General features: G+C 41.5%; 1 protein-coding gene across 2 annotated transcripts; it reads left to right on the plus strand.

Annotated features, from left to right (window-relative positions):
- The first annotated feature begins 12 nt into the window (after positions 1-12).
- CTSL (cathepsin L) lies at positions 13-13,971 on the plus strand. 2 transcript variants are annotated; one of them, XM_087957918.1, is made up of 8 exons: positions 13-186; positions 4,032-4,167; positions 4,539-4,661; positions 4,747-4,902; positions 6,180-6,404; positions 10,603-10,771; positions 11,730-11,850; positions 13,446-13,971. In XM_087957918.1, the coding sequence occupies exons 2-8, from the start codon at positions 4,039-4,041 to the stop codon at positions 13,543-13,545; spliced, it is 1,023 nt and encodes a 340-aa protein (XP_087814044.1). In that variant the 5' UTR covers positions 13-186; positions 4,032-4,038; the 3' UTR covers positions 13,546-13,971. The 2 variants fall into 2 exon arrangements, with proteins under 2 accessions (XP_087814044.1, XP_026530368.2); XM_026674583.2 differs by having other exon boundaries at positions 13-63.
- Positions 13,972-16,655: the final 2,684 nt, after the last annotated feature.

Below are 16,655 nucleotides of genomic sequence, written 5' to 3' on the forward strand. Positions count from 1 at the left end.
CGGCCCGGAGCCAGTCAGAGAGGCCGAAGAGGGGGGAAAACAAATCTGGGTCGCTGTTACAAGGTAAGGTCGGTAACTTGTAGCCGGCGAGGGCTTGGCAACGCTTCTGGGGAAAAAGGAAAGAGAGCGAGAGACTTTCGTCTCCAGCAGCGCTTTTGAATTCTCGGTCCTGACCGCGGATTTGGGGTATGGCAATTGGGGTCGGGGATGCCAAGAGAGGGTCGGTCAGTCGGTCGGTCTCTTTTTCTTTTTATCCCGGTTTCATCCCTCGGCTTTTCTGGCGCCGGGAATTTTTGAAGCACCAAAGCCGGCTTGGGTGACTTTGGGTCAATTTTCTCTCTGCCCAACTCCCGGGATGGAGATTGTGGTGGGGAGGGGAGGAATCGAAGTGGGATTTATAAAGGACTCGCCGCCTTGAGTGGTTTATAAAAAGCAAAGCAAAGAAAGGAAAACAACCAAAAACAGGACGCTCGACCGAAGATCCATCCGTCGCTTCGAAGCGGGAAGATCCGCATCGATTCCAGTGAAGTAAAAAAAAAAAATGGGGGTGGGGGAAGGGTGTCTTCGATTGGGTAAAGAAGCTCCCTTTGCTTTGGAGGCTTTTTTTTTTCTTCCCCTCCTCCCTCCATCGCAAGGAAAACAAAAAACCCAAAAGCTGCCGATCGGCTGTCGTTGCCTTGGGCTCGGGGAGGACCATCGCGACGCGCATCGTGCAAAGCTCTCCTTCCTTCGCTTTGGCTGCGGGGACAGGTTCGGACGATTGGCTTTCTCTCCCCCTTCCGAGCCGAGGGCAACGTAAGGGCGCGCCTGTTTATGGTCGCTGTTTACGAAAGCTGAGGAACTGGCGCGACTCCCGGGCGTAGAGGAATGTGCCGGTCCTGCGTCGTCCTCGCTCATTTTGGAGACTCCCTGCCCGGCTACCGTTTGCCTTTCCCCCCTCGACCTGGGTTTGCCTCCCGTCTTTTCCCTGGAAGGGTCCCCGTTGGCTTCTGCTTGGACCAGTTGCCCCCCGCCGCCCCCCGCCCCCCCCTCCAAACTCATAGCTTGCATTTTTTGCCGGGCCCTCTCTCTCTCTCTCGCCTTGCCTGGAAAGGGAGGGCTCGGGTATCTGTTTTACTGGAGACAAGTCACGTGCCCGCAAGCGCCCCCCCCTCCCCGCAGTCCCAGGAGGAGGCCCCGCATCTCCGCCCCCGCCTGGGAGTCAGGACAGCGGAAGTGATTCCCGGCATATAGCAGGATGAGTCATTTAATGCACTTAATTGAGGACTTCTCTCTCTCTCTCCCCTTTTACACATGGTTTGCGCATAGTCTCGGTTGGTCTGGGAAATTGCTATATATACCTTATAGCAATTCCTCTCTCCCGCGGGTTGGCCAAGAACCTGAGAGAGAGAGAGAGAGGAAATCCATGATCCATCCATCTGGTGGAAAGGGTGGATGGAGCAAAAAAGCTGGGCAAGTAAATTTAGTTGCTACTGGTATACAGGTTGTCCTCGGCTTACAACAGTTCGTTTAGTGGCCGTTCAAAGTTACAAGGGCGTTGGAAAAACTCATGACCGTTTTTTTCACCATCACGGCCTTTGCAGTATTCCCCATGATCGTGTGATCAAAATCCAGAAGCTTGGCAACTGGTTCATACTTATGACCGTTGCAGCATCCCGGGGTCAGGGGGATCCCCCTTTGGTGACCTTCTGACAATCAGGTTACTAAACGTATCGACGGCAGTGGTTCGCTTAACAACTGTGTCAAGAAATGTCGTAAAATGGGATGAAACTCAAGTTGACAAATTCTCACTTAGCAACATAAATTTTGGGCTCAATTGTCGTAAGTCGAGGACTACCTGTAGTCCCAGCTATCGTGTAATCGCATTCTGAATTGCTTGGTTTTGCTACATCTGACAAATTGGCGGATATCAATGAGCACAGTTTGATTTCTCCGACTGAAGTGAAAGAAAGGTAAATGGGGGATCAACGAAAAGCAATGCTAGCAGTATACAATCCGTGATTGCCTGAATCACCTTAGTTCCCAAGTCTCATTCTAATGTTTTAGTTCTCCTTTTCCATCTCCATCTCTTTTCCAATGTTAAGGACTATAGTGTTATATCTCCTTCCAATAAGGAGGGAGGAAGCAGGTTAATTGTATTCTTAGCCTGGTTATTTAAATTAGGGGGGAGCATATCAAAACATGCTTTCCCTCTGTTCACTCAGATATATTGCTACACACACACAACCTAGATTTCAAAACCAAGATGTAGCTCTATAAAGATACAGCTAACAATGCATTTTTCTTATTGTACAGAAAGTACTGTACAGCTCACTTCGTGTTGGTACAAGGGAAAGAGAAATCTAATCTTTAACTGCAGTCCTACTCGATGTAGTTGCTCTGAAAAGAGCAAGAGTTTGCTACTAAAATATACCTGTTCTTCAGTGGATCATTACCTATCCTGAAGAGCTAAGCAGAGTTGAATCTGGTTAATGCTTGGATGGGAGACTGTTGACTAGGAAGGAGAAAACAAAACAGAACGTTCCCCCCTGAGGGTGGAGAGCATCATGCTTAACTTTATGAAACTCCCTCCAGATCTGGTTGTGCCATTAGATCTGAGGACCTCAGGGAACTGGTGAATGAGTAAGGTGGCTCCATTTCCTCACCCATTGTTTCTTTTTTTTTAGCTTTGTTTTTATAGTTTCAAAACTTTCTAATAATTGTTATTTATATTAATGACTGGAGGTTTTTTTTTTTTAGCTTTGTTGAACACCTTGCTGAGTGTCATTTGTTTTGTGACATGGGCAGCTGTATGAATTTGAAAAAAATAAATAAATAAATAAACCAGAAGAAAGTAGGGGCAAAACACCTCCACATGGTTGTGTCTCTAGGCAACAGGAATCACATTACACCTGAAAGAGAGTTCATCTTTACTTTCTGGCAATGGAATGGCAATTGTGAGGAACTTAAAAGTGGATCGCTTCCCCTGATCTACTTTTATTCCATGAATAAAAAAATTGTAACTATGATTTAAAAGTGTCATTTGACTCTTCCTCACTTTGAGCTCCCTGTGACTTATTATCTTCCACAGTAACTTTCTTATAGAGTGGCTGGCTACAAAGATAAAAATTTGGATTCCTCCCCTCCCCCTTTGTGCACTTTGAGAAAAGCTAATACAATTACAATAATGAGTATATGATTTTGAATAGATATCCATTATTAGTACTTCAGCTAAACATGTTTTTTTAATATATATATATATACCCTGTTTCTCCAACAATATGGCCTCCCCCAATAGGAAGTCCCAGCATGTTTTATAGGCATGAAATGAAATTAAGCCCCTCCCCCCAAATTAAGGCCTATATTAAAACATGCGAAATGGTGGGGAATAGTGGGGGGGGCTCGCCGTTAGGAAGTACTTTTGTTGCACACCCGGACATGGTGCTGCCTGCGTTGACCCCAATATAAAGTGCTCCACCAACGCCGAGGTCAACATCAAGCCATCGCTGCCCGCCCACCCGAAGATGCAAGGGGGGGGGGAATTAAGTCACCCCCGAAAAGATGGCTTAGCCATTTTTTCGGGGCTCAAAAAAAAATAAGACCCGGCCTTATTATATGAGAAACACAGTAGTTTTCTTGTTTGTTTATTATTGTCACTCATGTCATAGCAATGATAATAGATATACAAGAATTAAAACCAATCAATAACCAAATTGCTTTTTGTATTGCTGCCCTTAATTAGTAGTTGTTGTGAAATTGCAAAGTAGTTACATAATATCAAATTACTAACCTGGGATGGGAACCACAGAGGTATTTCAACTAAATTTTCATAGTCATTGTTTACTTTCACATTCATGAGTGCAGTAAGTAAGTAGCTCCTTTGCGGCTGTGTTCACAAACTCTACTAAGCTGTTCTGCTTTGGCACAAATTAATGCTTGCCTGGTTTGTCTCTATCAGAATGATGGAAGAGAGCTTGTATGTTTATTCCCATCTTGTGTAATATGGGGAGATCTTCATTTTGTAATTGGATTTTTTTCCCCACTCTTTTTAGACATTTCATGATGAAGATCTACATGTGCATTTTGGCCCTAAGTTTCGGGGTCTCCTTTGCTGCTCCAGGTTTAGATCCTGCTTTAGACAATCACTGGTTGAACTGGAAAACATGGCACAGCAAGAAGTATCATGAGGTGAGCCTCTGCTAGGACTCAAGAGCATGAGCATGCTTTGGTAATCGACAAGGTATAAAACAGGTCTTTCTCACAAAAAGAGTCGGGCATTAGAAATAGTTAATTAGGCACTGTTAGAAGTACACTTTAAAAAATATAGTGATTTGGTGTGTGGGCTAAACTATCAAAAGGTGGGTTAACCATAGTTTTGAACCAAAGTTTCTGCAATAATTTAAATTGACAAATGGATTCCCTTTTGGAAATAGAATATTAGAGATATAAAAGTAAAAGAACAGCAGCTTGATTTGATGTAATTTCCAAGTTAAATTAATACATATACTGTTAGATAATCCTAGCAATAAAATTCTGCATATTTTGTTCCTCATTCATAGAACGAAGAATTCTGGAGGAGGATGATCTGGGAGAAGAATCTGAAAATGATTGAATTGCACAACCTGGACCACAGTCTAGGCAAACACAGTTACAGACTAGGAATGAATCATTTCGGAGACATGGTATGGATGGGCAAAATTGCAGGGGTGTTTTTCTTTCTTGAGTAATTGTTTGCATGTTACCCTGATGGATTTCCTCTTTCTTCAGACTAATGAAGAATTTAGGCAAGTGATGAATGGCTTTAAACAATCTCGATCTCCAAAGAAATATAAAGGATCACAATTTCTTGAGCCAAACTACTTGGAAGTTCCGAAATCGGTTGACTGGAGGGAGAAGGGTTATGTAACACCAGTAAAGGATCAGGTATGTGCCTTCCTTATTTTAATTGCCTTAAGGTAATTAGAGTACAATTTATGATACCCCTTGGAAATATTATTCTGAACAGATGTTCTAGATCTATAAGAGTAGGTAGAAAAAAATTGAAATGAGGAATTGGACCAGTTCTAAGAGAGAATATATAGCAATTTGGAAGTGTATTGTGATAAAAAGGAGACAGTGCAGAGAGAATGCATAATGTAGGCAACTCGGACAGAGAAATCTTCTTCCTTTTTCACATTGTGATATGATACAAAGAAGTATTTGAACAATTCAGAGTTCTGTGGAATTGCTTATGTCTATCAGTGTAAACAATTTTAAAAATAGACTGGTCAAATATATGTAAATTCAAGCTTTCAGTGACTTTTAGCCATGATAGCTGTATAGTAAATGCCTCCTGAATCATAGGCGGTGTATCTAAAAAACAAACTTCTAGGGTGCAACAATGGAAGACACTTATCACAGTCCCACATAAGCTTCATTGATAAGCTTCATGAAGTCATCGGGAATAGCACGATGAAGACAAAAAAAAGGTTCATTTAGGCAGATCATTGGCCTGGGCCAGCAGAAGCTAAGCCAAATGTTTTTCAGCAGTGCTAGTTAAAAGTCAAATTGCTTGTGCCAAGTTCCCAAAGTAGTATGTACTTCACAAGGATGTTAACACTTCATGAGTTGTAGCACGTGGAAGCTTTTCCACCCTTTCTGAAATAAGAATCACTGAAATGTTTGTTTATTCGTTCAGTCTTGCCTCTGAGAATGGAGAGAATAGTAGTGTTTTTTTTCTCATGTATCGCTCTGTGTAGTCTTACTCGGCCAGGAAATAAAAACATTGACTGTGGAAAAACTGCTCGCTAATTTTCTGAATATGCACTTTTATAATTCTGTTACTTACAAAGCTGACACTGGTCTTTTGTGTAGATTCAGTGATCAAAGTTAAAGGCTGAAATCACACAAAACTCTTAATATAAGGTTAATTACCCAATTCCTGGCTCGGCACGATGCACTGAAACATAAATTTCTGCTGGCTGGATTTCTAATATACTAAGCCACACAGAAACCCAGGATGTGGTATAAATTCACCATTATAGAAAATAAATAGGAGATGGGAGTCCAGAAGTTGAAATAGCAAGAGATTTAATAATTGCATGCAATAAGATTAACAGAACTAGGAGACAACTTTTTGCTAAAACAACAAGTTACAATAAAGTAAATCACGAATGTTTAATTTTTTAAAAAGATAAAATGCATGTTCCACTTTACTTCAGGGTCAGTGTGGATCTTGCTGGGCATTTAGTTCAACTGGTGCTCTTGAAGGACAGCACTTCCGCAAAACTGGCAAGCTGGTTTCTTTGAGTGAACAAAATCTGGTTGACTGTTCTGGGCCAGAAGGAAACCAAGGCTGCAATGGAGGACTCATGGACCAGGCTTTCCAGTACATCAAGGATAACAATGGCATTGACTCCGAGGAATCATATCCATACATTGGAAAGGTAAAAAGTCCCTTTGAATCAAGCCATGTCCCTTTGTTTAGGTCACTAACCAGCAAAACAAAGCTTTGAAAACGATGATTATATCTGTTCATCTTGATTTGTGAATTCCACTTGGGTTGTTCTAGTCAAATTCTCACCTGTCAGATTTATTTGACCTGAGAACATAATTCCCAAATTAATGAGAAAAGATCCTTTCATTCAAGGAATGCCATTTCAGAGAGCCTTCTTAATTATTGTCCTCCACTTCTGAGATGGCAGATGGCAATAGAACAGACTAGTATACCTCTTCATAGTGCTTCACAGCCCTCTCTAAGCAGTTTACAGAGTCTGGGTACTCATTTTATCAACCTCAGAAGAATGGAAGGTTGAGTCAACCTTAGCTGGTCAGAATTGAACTGCTAGCAGTGAGTAGTCTCAGCCTGCAATGTTGCATTCTACCACTGCGCCACCACAAGACTTGAGATAATCTCACTTTAGCCATGAAAGCTGGCTTGGGTGACTTGTGTGATGAAGACAAAAAAAGATCATTGGCCTGAGCCAGCAGAAGTGTAAGCCAAATGCTTTTCAGCAGTGCTGAAGTACGTGTTATGATTATATGATTTTCAGTTATGTGTGATGATCATATGATTTAAGAAACTGAAAAACTCCCACAATTTCTTAACTGGTTTATACATAAGTCATCACATAACTTTGTTGGTAGAACCCATTGATTCTCTTCTAGTCATCCACACAAAGGCAGATTGGAAACAATTATCATATCAGAATGACTGAAAATACAGTAGTAACTCCTTTAGCGTGACCATAGAACTTGTTTTTCTACTTTGTTTAGAAAATAGAACATTTGGTAAATTGGATTGTTCCAGGAAGTTTATGTTGTGATACAATCAATTCATCTTACTCATGCAAACAAAATAACTACCGCAAAATCTTTCCAGCTATTTCAAATTCACAATGGAAAATTAAGACAGGGCTATATTTATAGATGAGCCAATTTATATGTATATTTCCTGTAGTCCTTTCTTAGTTTTACTGCATTTTGTATTTACATTGCATGCAGTATGAGAATGACCAGAAAAAAACAAGACTCCATAACATTGTGTGATAATAGGATATTAATATCTGCAGATGAAGAAAATAGTAGTTCTACCTTATTTTAGGGCTCATTGCCTTTTCTTATTTACGCAGTCCAGAGATCGGTAGCTTCATATGGCTTAATATTAATCACGGGCAGCCAAAAGACGTAAGGCTTGTCCTAAAGCAAGCCATATTCAGCCATAATTGCTAATGGTCCTTCAGCTGCTATCTCAACCACCATTATGCACCTTTCTGTTCTTTACATGTTTGAAAAAGGATGGCCAAATTGAAATCCTTGCATTCGGAGTAAGAAAAGCCAGAAACATCTTTTACTCCTTTGAATCTTTGATTCACTCCTTCACAACCATTCACGTGGGGGTTGCGGGGAGAACAGCTCATGTTTACAATTGTTCCATGTTGAACCAAAAGCAAAAGTTGATCCTTGGTTAACTTTCAATCTGGATGCTGTTTGAGGCCTTGATTGAATAGATCAGACCCTGGATTGTGGTTAATGCGTGCCTTGATTGCAGCTTAGGCTTTGACTTAGATTCAGATTGCTATATGACCTTTGGATATTCAGATATTTCCTGTGAGCAGTTCAGAAATGGAATAAATACACTGCTCAAAAAAATAAAGGGAACACAAAAATAAGACATCCTAGATCTGAATGAATGAAATATTCTTATTAAATACTTTGGTCATTACATAGTTGAATGTGCTGACAATAAAATCATACAAAAATTATCAATGGAAATCAAATTTAGCAACCCATGGAGGTCTGGATTTGGAGTTACACTCAAAATTAAAGTGGAAAAAAACACTACAGACTGATCCAACTTTGATGTAATGTCCTTAAAACAATGAGGAACAAATGAGGCTCAGTAGTGTGTGTGGCCTCCACATGCCTGTATGACCTCCCTACAATGCCTGGGCCTGCTCCTGATGAGCTGGCGGATGGTCTCTTGAGGGATCTCCTCCCACACCTGGACTAAAGCAGCCCCCAACTCCTGGACAGTCTGTGATGCAACGTGGCGTTGGTGGATGAAGCGAGACATGATGTCCCAGATGTGCTCAATTGGATTTAGGTCTGCCTGGGGAACGGGCAGGCCAGTCCATAGCATCAATGCTATGCTATCTTGCAGGAACTGCTGACACACTCCAGCCACATGAGGTCTAGCATTGTCGTGCATTAGGAGGAACCCAGGGCCAACCGCACCAGCATATGGACTCACAAGGGGTCTGAGGATTTCATCTTGGTACCTAATGGCAATCAGGCTACCTCTGGTGAGCACATGGAGGGCTGTGTGGCCCCCTAAAGAAATGCCACCCCACACCATTACTGACTCACTGCCAAAGCGGTCATGCTGGAGGATGTTGCAGGCAGCAGAACGTTCTCCACGGCGTCTCCAGACCCTGTCACATCTGTTACATGTGCTCAGTGTGAACCTGCTTTCATCTGTGAAGAGCACAGGGCGCCAGTGGCGAATTTGCCAATCTTGGTGTTCTCTGGCAAATGCCAAACGTCCTGCACAGTGTTGGGCTGTAAGCACAACCCAACACAACCTGTGGATGTCGGGCCCTCATACCACCCTCATGGAGTCTGTTTCTGACCGTTTGAGCAGCCACATGCACATTTGTGGCCTGCTGGAGGTCATTTTGCAGGACTCTGGCAGTGTTCCTCCTGTCCCTCCTTGCACAAAGGCGGAGGTAGCGGTTCTGATGCTGGGTTGTTGCCCTCCTACGGCCTCCTCTACATCTCCTGATGTACTGGTGTTAGGAATATGAGTCACCTAACAGCTATTTGGGTTAGAAATATATAAACCAGGATAGACATTTTAATACTGTCTCTTTAAGGGAATGCAAGAGCATGCAATTGGGTGTGGTTTCTCAAATGGCCATAAGATGGAGCCAGAAACCTGGGTTGTTTAGTCTTAGTCTGAGTCTCAGAAGAGAGTGTATCTCTGTTTCCTTCTGTTGGAAAGTATTGCTGTTGCTCCATTTTTCCTAATTGACTGATATTCCTGGATTTAATGTAAGTCTGATACTGAACTGTTTTTGACACTGGACTTTGATATTTGGATTATCCCTGGATTGAAAAACGGACTGATTTACCTGTGAATGACTTTGGATTGCTTTTTTGAACTTTGCTTAAACCTTTATTGAAAGTAAAACCCTACATTTACTGTACAGTATATCTGTATGCTGTGTGTGTATTATTCAAACACTATTCTCTATACGTCTCCCTGTATGTGCTCATTCTCCTAACGGGGAATTACCTCAACAACTGGACGTCTCCTGGTAGCGCCTCCATGCTCTGGACACTATGCTGACAGACACAGCAAACCTTCTTGCCACAGCTCGCATTGATGTGCCATCCTGGATGAGCTGCACTACCTGAGCCACTTGTGTGGATTGTAGACTCCGTCTCATGCTACTACTAGAGTGAAAGCACCGCCAGCATTCAAAAGTGACCAAACCATCAGCCAGAAAGCATAGGAACTGAGAAGTGGTCTGTGGTCACCACCTGCAAAACCACTCCTTTATTGGGGATGTCTTGCTAACTGCCTATGCTTTCCACCTGTTGTCTATTCCCTTTGCACAACAGCATGTGAAATTGATTGTCAATCAGTGTTGCTACCTAAGTGGACAGTTTGATTCCACAGAAGTGTGACTGACTTTTACATTGTGTTGTTTAAGTGTTCCCTTTATTTTTTTTGAGCAGTGTATATACTTTTCTTCTGAATGAGCGGTGTGTAGAAACGTTTGATTTTAAACCGTTTCAAATTCTTTTTTACATTTGAAAAAAAACTTGTTCAAATGATTCTGGTTCAAGCAGTTTTTTCTTGAGTGTGAAATAACTGCTTTAAACACAAAATGGGCATTTGTAATATAAATTTTGCTTCAGAATGTTTGATATACCCCTAGTCTATTACAGTCTTATCTTCAATAGGTGAAAATGCTTGAAAAATTGCAATGTTTTTAATTTTTATAACTTTTTGTCTTCTGGATGTATGAAATAGACATTTCGTGCACCTCTGTTTTGTTTTTTATATAGCAGAACTAGCTGACACCTTGAAAAACGGAACTTAGCTCTTAACCTCTGCCTTTATTTTTTTCTTTTAAGGATGATGAAGATTGCTTGTATAAGCCTGAATACAACTCTGCTAATGATACTGGCTTTGTGGACATCCCTGAAGGGCGGGAAAGAGCTCTGATGAAGGCAGTGGCTGCAGTAGGACCAGTCTCTGTGGCTATTGATGCAAGCCACAGCTCTTTCCAGTTCTATGAATCTGGTGAGGCTTTGTGAAAACATAGGCTTTTGGATGAATTTATTACTCTACTTGTCCCCAAGGTGCACTGGTTAAAATTCCCATCAGTCTCAACTATCATTGTCACTGTTACTTGGAGTTGTGGCCTACAGTTCAGGAAGCCTCAGGTTTGAGAAACTATTGGATAAAGTGTTGGGGTTATGCATGAAATGTGGAATAACTGAAAAGGATCCAGATTGTTATAGTAGCCCCTAATTCATTTAATAGAGAGCAAAATACACACACACACACACACACACACACACACACACACCATGCATGCTTCAATTCAGGCATGAATTATCTAAAACTAGTCATTATTTGTACAGAATGGTTCATGCGCAACTATACAGAGTAACTGCTAATTATGTTAGGAATAGCGCCAGCACATCCATGAGTTCAAAACATTTCCTGTTGGCTTTTTTTCTTAATGAAAAAGCATCACCACCACTCAATTTCTTTGACAGTAAATATTGAGGAATCCATTCAACTTGGTTTGGATTTCTGGCTAAATGCTATTTGTGTTTATTTTTTTCATTACTCATTCTGTTCTCCAGGATTGAGGAGGGATACTTTGTGAGATTATATATGGATTTTGAAGTTTTGTTCCTATTTCTTCCTCTGGCACTATTTAATTTGGGCATTATTCATTATTTTCAGCAAAAGTTGGACACCATATAAATTGGAAAAAGTATAGCTCACTAGAAGAAACACTTCTCCAAAACTCAACATTTACTAGCCTTTATTATTGAATGTATCATCTGGTGATTGAACTACAAGATAGCCTGCTAGGACATATAGCATATCAACCTTGGTCCAGACACTTCATGGGAGTAGTTATGTCAAGCTAAGTCAAAACTGATGATCCATAATGGCTTAGTAAGAACCCAATTTCTAGAGAAGTTATTGATTTTTGGACGCTAACCAACTGTTCTAATTCTAGGTGTTTACTATGAACCACAATGCAATAGTGAAGAATTGGATCATGGTGTTCTCGTTGTTGGCTATGGCTATGAAGGTACAGACGATGAGAACAGGAAGAAGTATTGGATAGTTAAGAACAGGTATGCTTAAAATATTTAGGAGGGGTTTCCCCCCGCAAATTTTCTCTGCATTCCCTCTTTCAAATGTGGGGCTTACTAACAGTAAGGTATGAAAGATGTTAAACATAGGTTGCCTGAATTAACTATATTCAGGAAATCTGTTGCTAAGTGACATGGCCATGAAAGTAACATGACTACATTGATTTAGGATAGCAGTTGAGGTCATTGCATGTGGTTGTTAAGCACAACACCACATGACCATGACTTCCTGCCATCTTCCCAATTGGCTTTGCTTGTTGGAAGCCAGCAGTGAAAGTTACAATTGGTGATCATGTAACTATGGAATGCTGTGACCATTGTAAGTTATGTGCAAGTTTCAAGCACCAAATTGCAATCATATCACCATGAGAAAACTGATGGTTGCATCTTTGAGGACTGGCTGTAATTGTTATAACTTCAAAAGGCTGCTGAACAATTGGTCACTAAACAAGAACTACCTTCCCCTTCATTCCAATCAATTGTAGAATCTTGAAAAAGTGAAGTCTGAAGGTGTATTTCAAGTTGGTGCCCTCCAGCTCTCCCATTACGGGTCCTGCTTGTTAGATCTGATGAAAATTGTAGGTCCATTCATGTATTAATGTAAATAGTTGTACAGTTCTGGTAATTAACAATATAAACAATAACATTAGCTTTAAAAAAAGTCTCAATAGGCTAATGACTGCTTTTGAATGATGATGTCACACACTGAAAATATAGTTTATTTGTATTGTTCAGCCAAGTCGTTTCATAACCATTTTATGTATGAACTAAATCAACTGATTTGGCTTTATGGGTGAATGAAGTCATCTGAGCTACGAACTGCATTCAATTTTTGTTGTTATCTTCTTTTTAAATAACTAAAATCCATAAAGAGATGTAGTATGGTAGTTATGATGCTGAACTGGCCCTGGGGAGACCTGGGTTTTCAATCCGTGGGAATGTTATATGCGCTTACTTGAACTTCTGAAGGAGAGGCACAAGATATACATGTTAGCAAAACAAATGCAAAGAGTGAGTTTATAGATTGGTCAGGATATATTGCTAACTGCCCTTTCAAAGGGTGGTACGTTCAGGGGTGTGCTGCTGGAGGTTCACGGGTTCAAGAGAGTCCCTAGCTAAGATTCTGTGCAGTTCGGAGAATCCCCAAATCCCACTCCGGGCTGGCCCCGTCCACCCCGCTCTTCCCAGGAGTCCCCACGTGGCCTGTTTTGGATGCAGGTAAGTGCAGGGTCTACGTGGAGGCTTGAGGAGGGTGAAAAACGGGCCTCCCAGAAGTTTGGGAAGGCCAGAATGGGCCCGTTTCTGGCTTCCAGGGAGCCTCAGGAGCCCAGAGAGGCCGTTTTTCACCCTCTTGAAGGCTCCCCCCCCCCACTATGGTGCAGGAGGCCGACTAGGCCACGCCCACCAGCAACCAGGCAGAGAACTCTTTGGTAAAAAAATTTAAGCCCACCCCTGGGTACGTTAGATGTATAGGTTACAGTGCTGCATGATAACTTTGTATGTTACATACACATACTGTACTACATTACAAAAAGAATATTGGCAATCCTAACACACTCTTACCTTGTTCTTTTCAGCTGGAGTGAAAAATGGGGTAACCAAGGCTATATATACATGGCTAAAGACCGAAGCAACCACTGTGGAATAGCTACAGCAGCTAGTTACCCCTTGGTATAATTGTGCAAAGAAAGGTGTCATCTGGGATAACCAGAGCCATCTTAGATTTACAGAAAGATTGAACCACTGGAATAAGGTCTTCAGCTTGTTGATCTCTCTTGGCACATTCTGGAGCCACCAAAGTATTCTGGCACCGAAAGGATTTTGAATTGACAATTGCACATGTTTTCTAATATCCTTAGATTGTATCAGTTTCTTCTGAGAACGAAGTTGTGATTTAATATATTTTTTTTTAACCTTGAAACTCTGATGTTTACTTGATGATGGCAAGAGCCTTCTTTTTTTTTTAAACTTTCAATTGTAAATGTTGCTTATGAGCCCAAGCTTGTAATATTGATAGCTTGCAGCCAGCTATTTTATTTTTTAAAAATGCAACTTGCACAAAGTGTTACAGCACCCGGAAATAAATACTGAACATTTCAATAACTTTGTATCAGCTTTGAGCTTTATTTGTGCATTAAACTTCTTTTTTTTTCCATTTTGGGTCAGTTGAGACAGTCATTTTCTGGAGTTGATTACATATGTTATCTGATGTTATTTTCCAAGCAAGGCCACTTCCTGAAAAGAAGGCAAAAGAGGATGTTCCTCCTTTCTTTCTCCCTTATCTCAGTAAATTCTCTCTTCTGTTTGGCTCGTGTTTTATACAACCAGCAGTATCCTATTGAGGAAAACATGAATGAAATACAAGCAGTAATATTTAACTGTATTTGGAGTTTTCTTTGCTCAAGTGTAGAATTGCCTGCCGGTGATATGGATAGATTGGCAAGGAGGAAAACAGGCAAGATGGATGTAATTATAATGCCACACTTTGCCATCCCTAAATAGCCAGTTTAGTCTGGTGTTTTAAAACACAACACCAAGGGTTAGGAGACCTACTCCTGTTTAGGCACAAAAGCCATTGGGTGATTTGGGGCCAGTCACTTTCTCTTAACCATGGCAAAATCTCCTACAAAATATTCTCAAGAAAACATTACTTGTCTGTGCAGGTAGTCCTCAAGAGTCAAGATTGACTTGAAGTAATTCCAATGGCAACAGTTTTCAGGAAGAATGAAAGCGTGCTCAGGAGTTGAGGGTGGTTTGAAGATATGACAATACAATCTTATACATGTCTATTTGGGGGAAAAAATAAGTCAATAAAGGCTTCTCTAAAGGAGATGTAGTTTGGATGGGCTGCTGAAAGTTATCCAGTACTGGGAAAACCATATGTTCAACTTTTTAAAAGTGGGAATTGGTATCTCAGTGTATACTTACTGTCTACTGCAAGGGTGTCAAACTCAAGGCCCAAAGGCCAGATCCAGCTTTTGGGGCTGGCCTGGAAAGATGAAAAGACTGGCCTGCATTGCCTCAGGCAGCTAAAACGGGCTGTTGTGCCCCCCTCCAACTGAGCCTCATTTTCACCCTCCAGGGCCTCTTGCAGCACTTTGCCGGCCAAAAATGAGCCTTAAAAAGAGGCCAGGAAACAGGCCAAAAATGCCAGGAAACTGGGCCGAAAACAGCCAGCAGAGTGCTGCAGGAGGCATCCATCCCTAACCCCCACAACCCCCACCAGCCCACAGAGAACAAGAATGCTGATCCAGTCCTTGAAGAAATCCAGTTTGACGCCCCGGTCTACCGTATATAAAATGGGTACACAAAAATTGTAATCATGGGAAAGTATGAAGAACTGATCTATGACAATTTAGTTTGATCCTGCAAACTCTCTTTCCGTAGATTTCTTAGATTAGGCCTGGACTTAATCTTGTGCCCCTTAAAAGTTTGCCTTTGTTTTTGCTAGTGATGGCTTGGTAAACAAGATTTTGCCACTGTCCTGATTGGTGATAAAGCAAGTTGATCATTATGTTCTTGTGAAGTAAGCCAACCTGACCCTTAACTTGTTGAGTCTGAAATTGGTCACCCTAAACTGAGCAGGGCTTCCTTCTGAATACACATGCTGGAAAACTGCAGCCTAAATTATGTACAACTCTTGAGTTACTGTAAGAAGAGCGCTGATTTCTTGTAATTTCTTGTGTTTACATCGGCAAAACTGTCTTTAAAAACATCCCACATGAATGTCAGTGACAGGAAAGCATATTGTTTTCTGTAAAAAGATCCGAAGCATCAAAGGTTTGACTACAACAGGAAATGGAACACTTCTGAAGTTTGGCAAGTTTGAAATGGGAGAGGATGAGGTTAAACGTGCTGAGAATGCATTCCAAAATGAAGAATCCTGGCCCTTAACCCAGTTTTTGTTTTCAAACACGATAGCATGTGATTGTGAATAGGATATCTTGGCACCTTTCCCTTAGTGCTAAACTTCCGCTGGAAGTTAAACAGGAATTGGCAGAGAAGTGGCCCAGGCACAATCTCTTTACAGGTTGAGCAAGAATTTTTGCTGCTATAATTGCCTCCCCATGGAAATTGGCAGGCTGGTTTTAATAATTTATCTTATTAAAATCATATTGGGTGGCTAACAGCTTTAAAAACAGCAAACAAAAAAAACTGCCCTTTTTATGACCCCATAATCCCTTAATTCCCAGGTAAGGATGGCTGGATAAGAGCTGAGTGTTTATTGACTGGATGACCTTCCTGACAGCACATGGAGTTTACAGCAGATTTTTTTTTCTTTGCACCCTAGGAGATAAATATTTGCCACTACCTAGAGTTCCCTTCTAAGCGGGAGGCGAACGTCTTCACCATAGGCCAGAGTTCCCCAAACTTTCTGGCTTTGTGGATTGGTAGGGAGTGGGGAGAAAGGATGGTTTTGTGCAAGTGGCGGGCAAGATTGCATGCAGCTCCATTTGCGTGAGCAGCAGGCATGCGTGCCACTCACACAAATGGAACATGCGCAAGTGGGGATGCATGGGCATGCATGCTCGCCTAACGCTTCTGTGGCCTGGTTCTGAACCATGACCCAGGGGTAAGGGACCCCTGCCACAGGCCACCACGCCACTCTTTAAAAAGAGAAAATAAATACATATAAAAAGTTTGGGAAAAACAAGAGTACCCACGTATACACATGCATAAATATATACCTGCACAGATACTGACCAGTAGCCAGGGGGTCAAAATTAGCTCTGCATATATCAACACAGAATGGTTAATATAATCAAGCAGAGTCGGTTAAGGGTCTT

The sequence above is a fragment of the Notechis scutatus genome, chromosome 2 (assembly GCF_049901735.1).
Source record: "Notechis scutatus isolate UNSWTSFEM ecotype Mainland chromosome 2, rNotScu1.2, whole genome shotgun sequence".
Taxonomy (NCBI): domain Eukaryota; kingdom Metazoa; phylum Chordata; class Lepidosauria; order Squamata; family Elapidae; genus Notechis; species Notechis scutatus.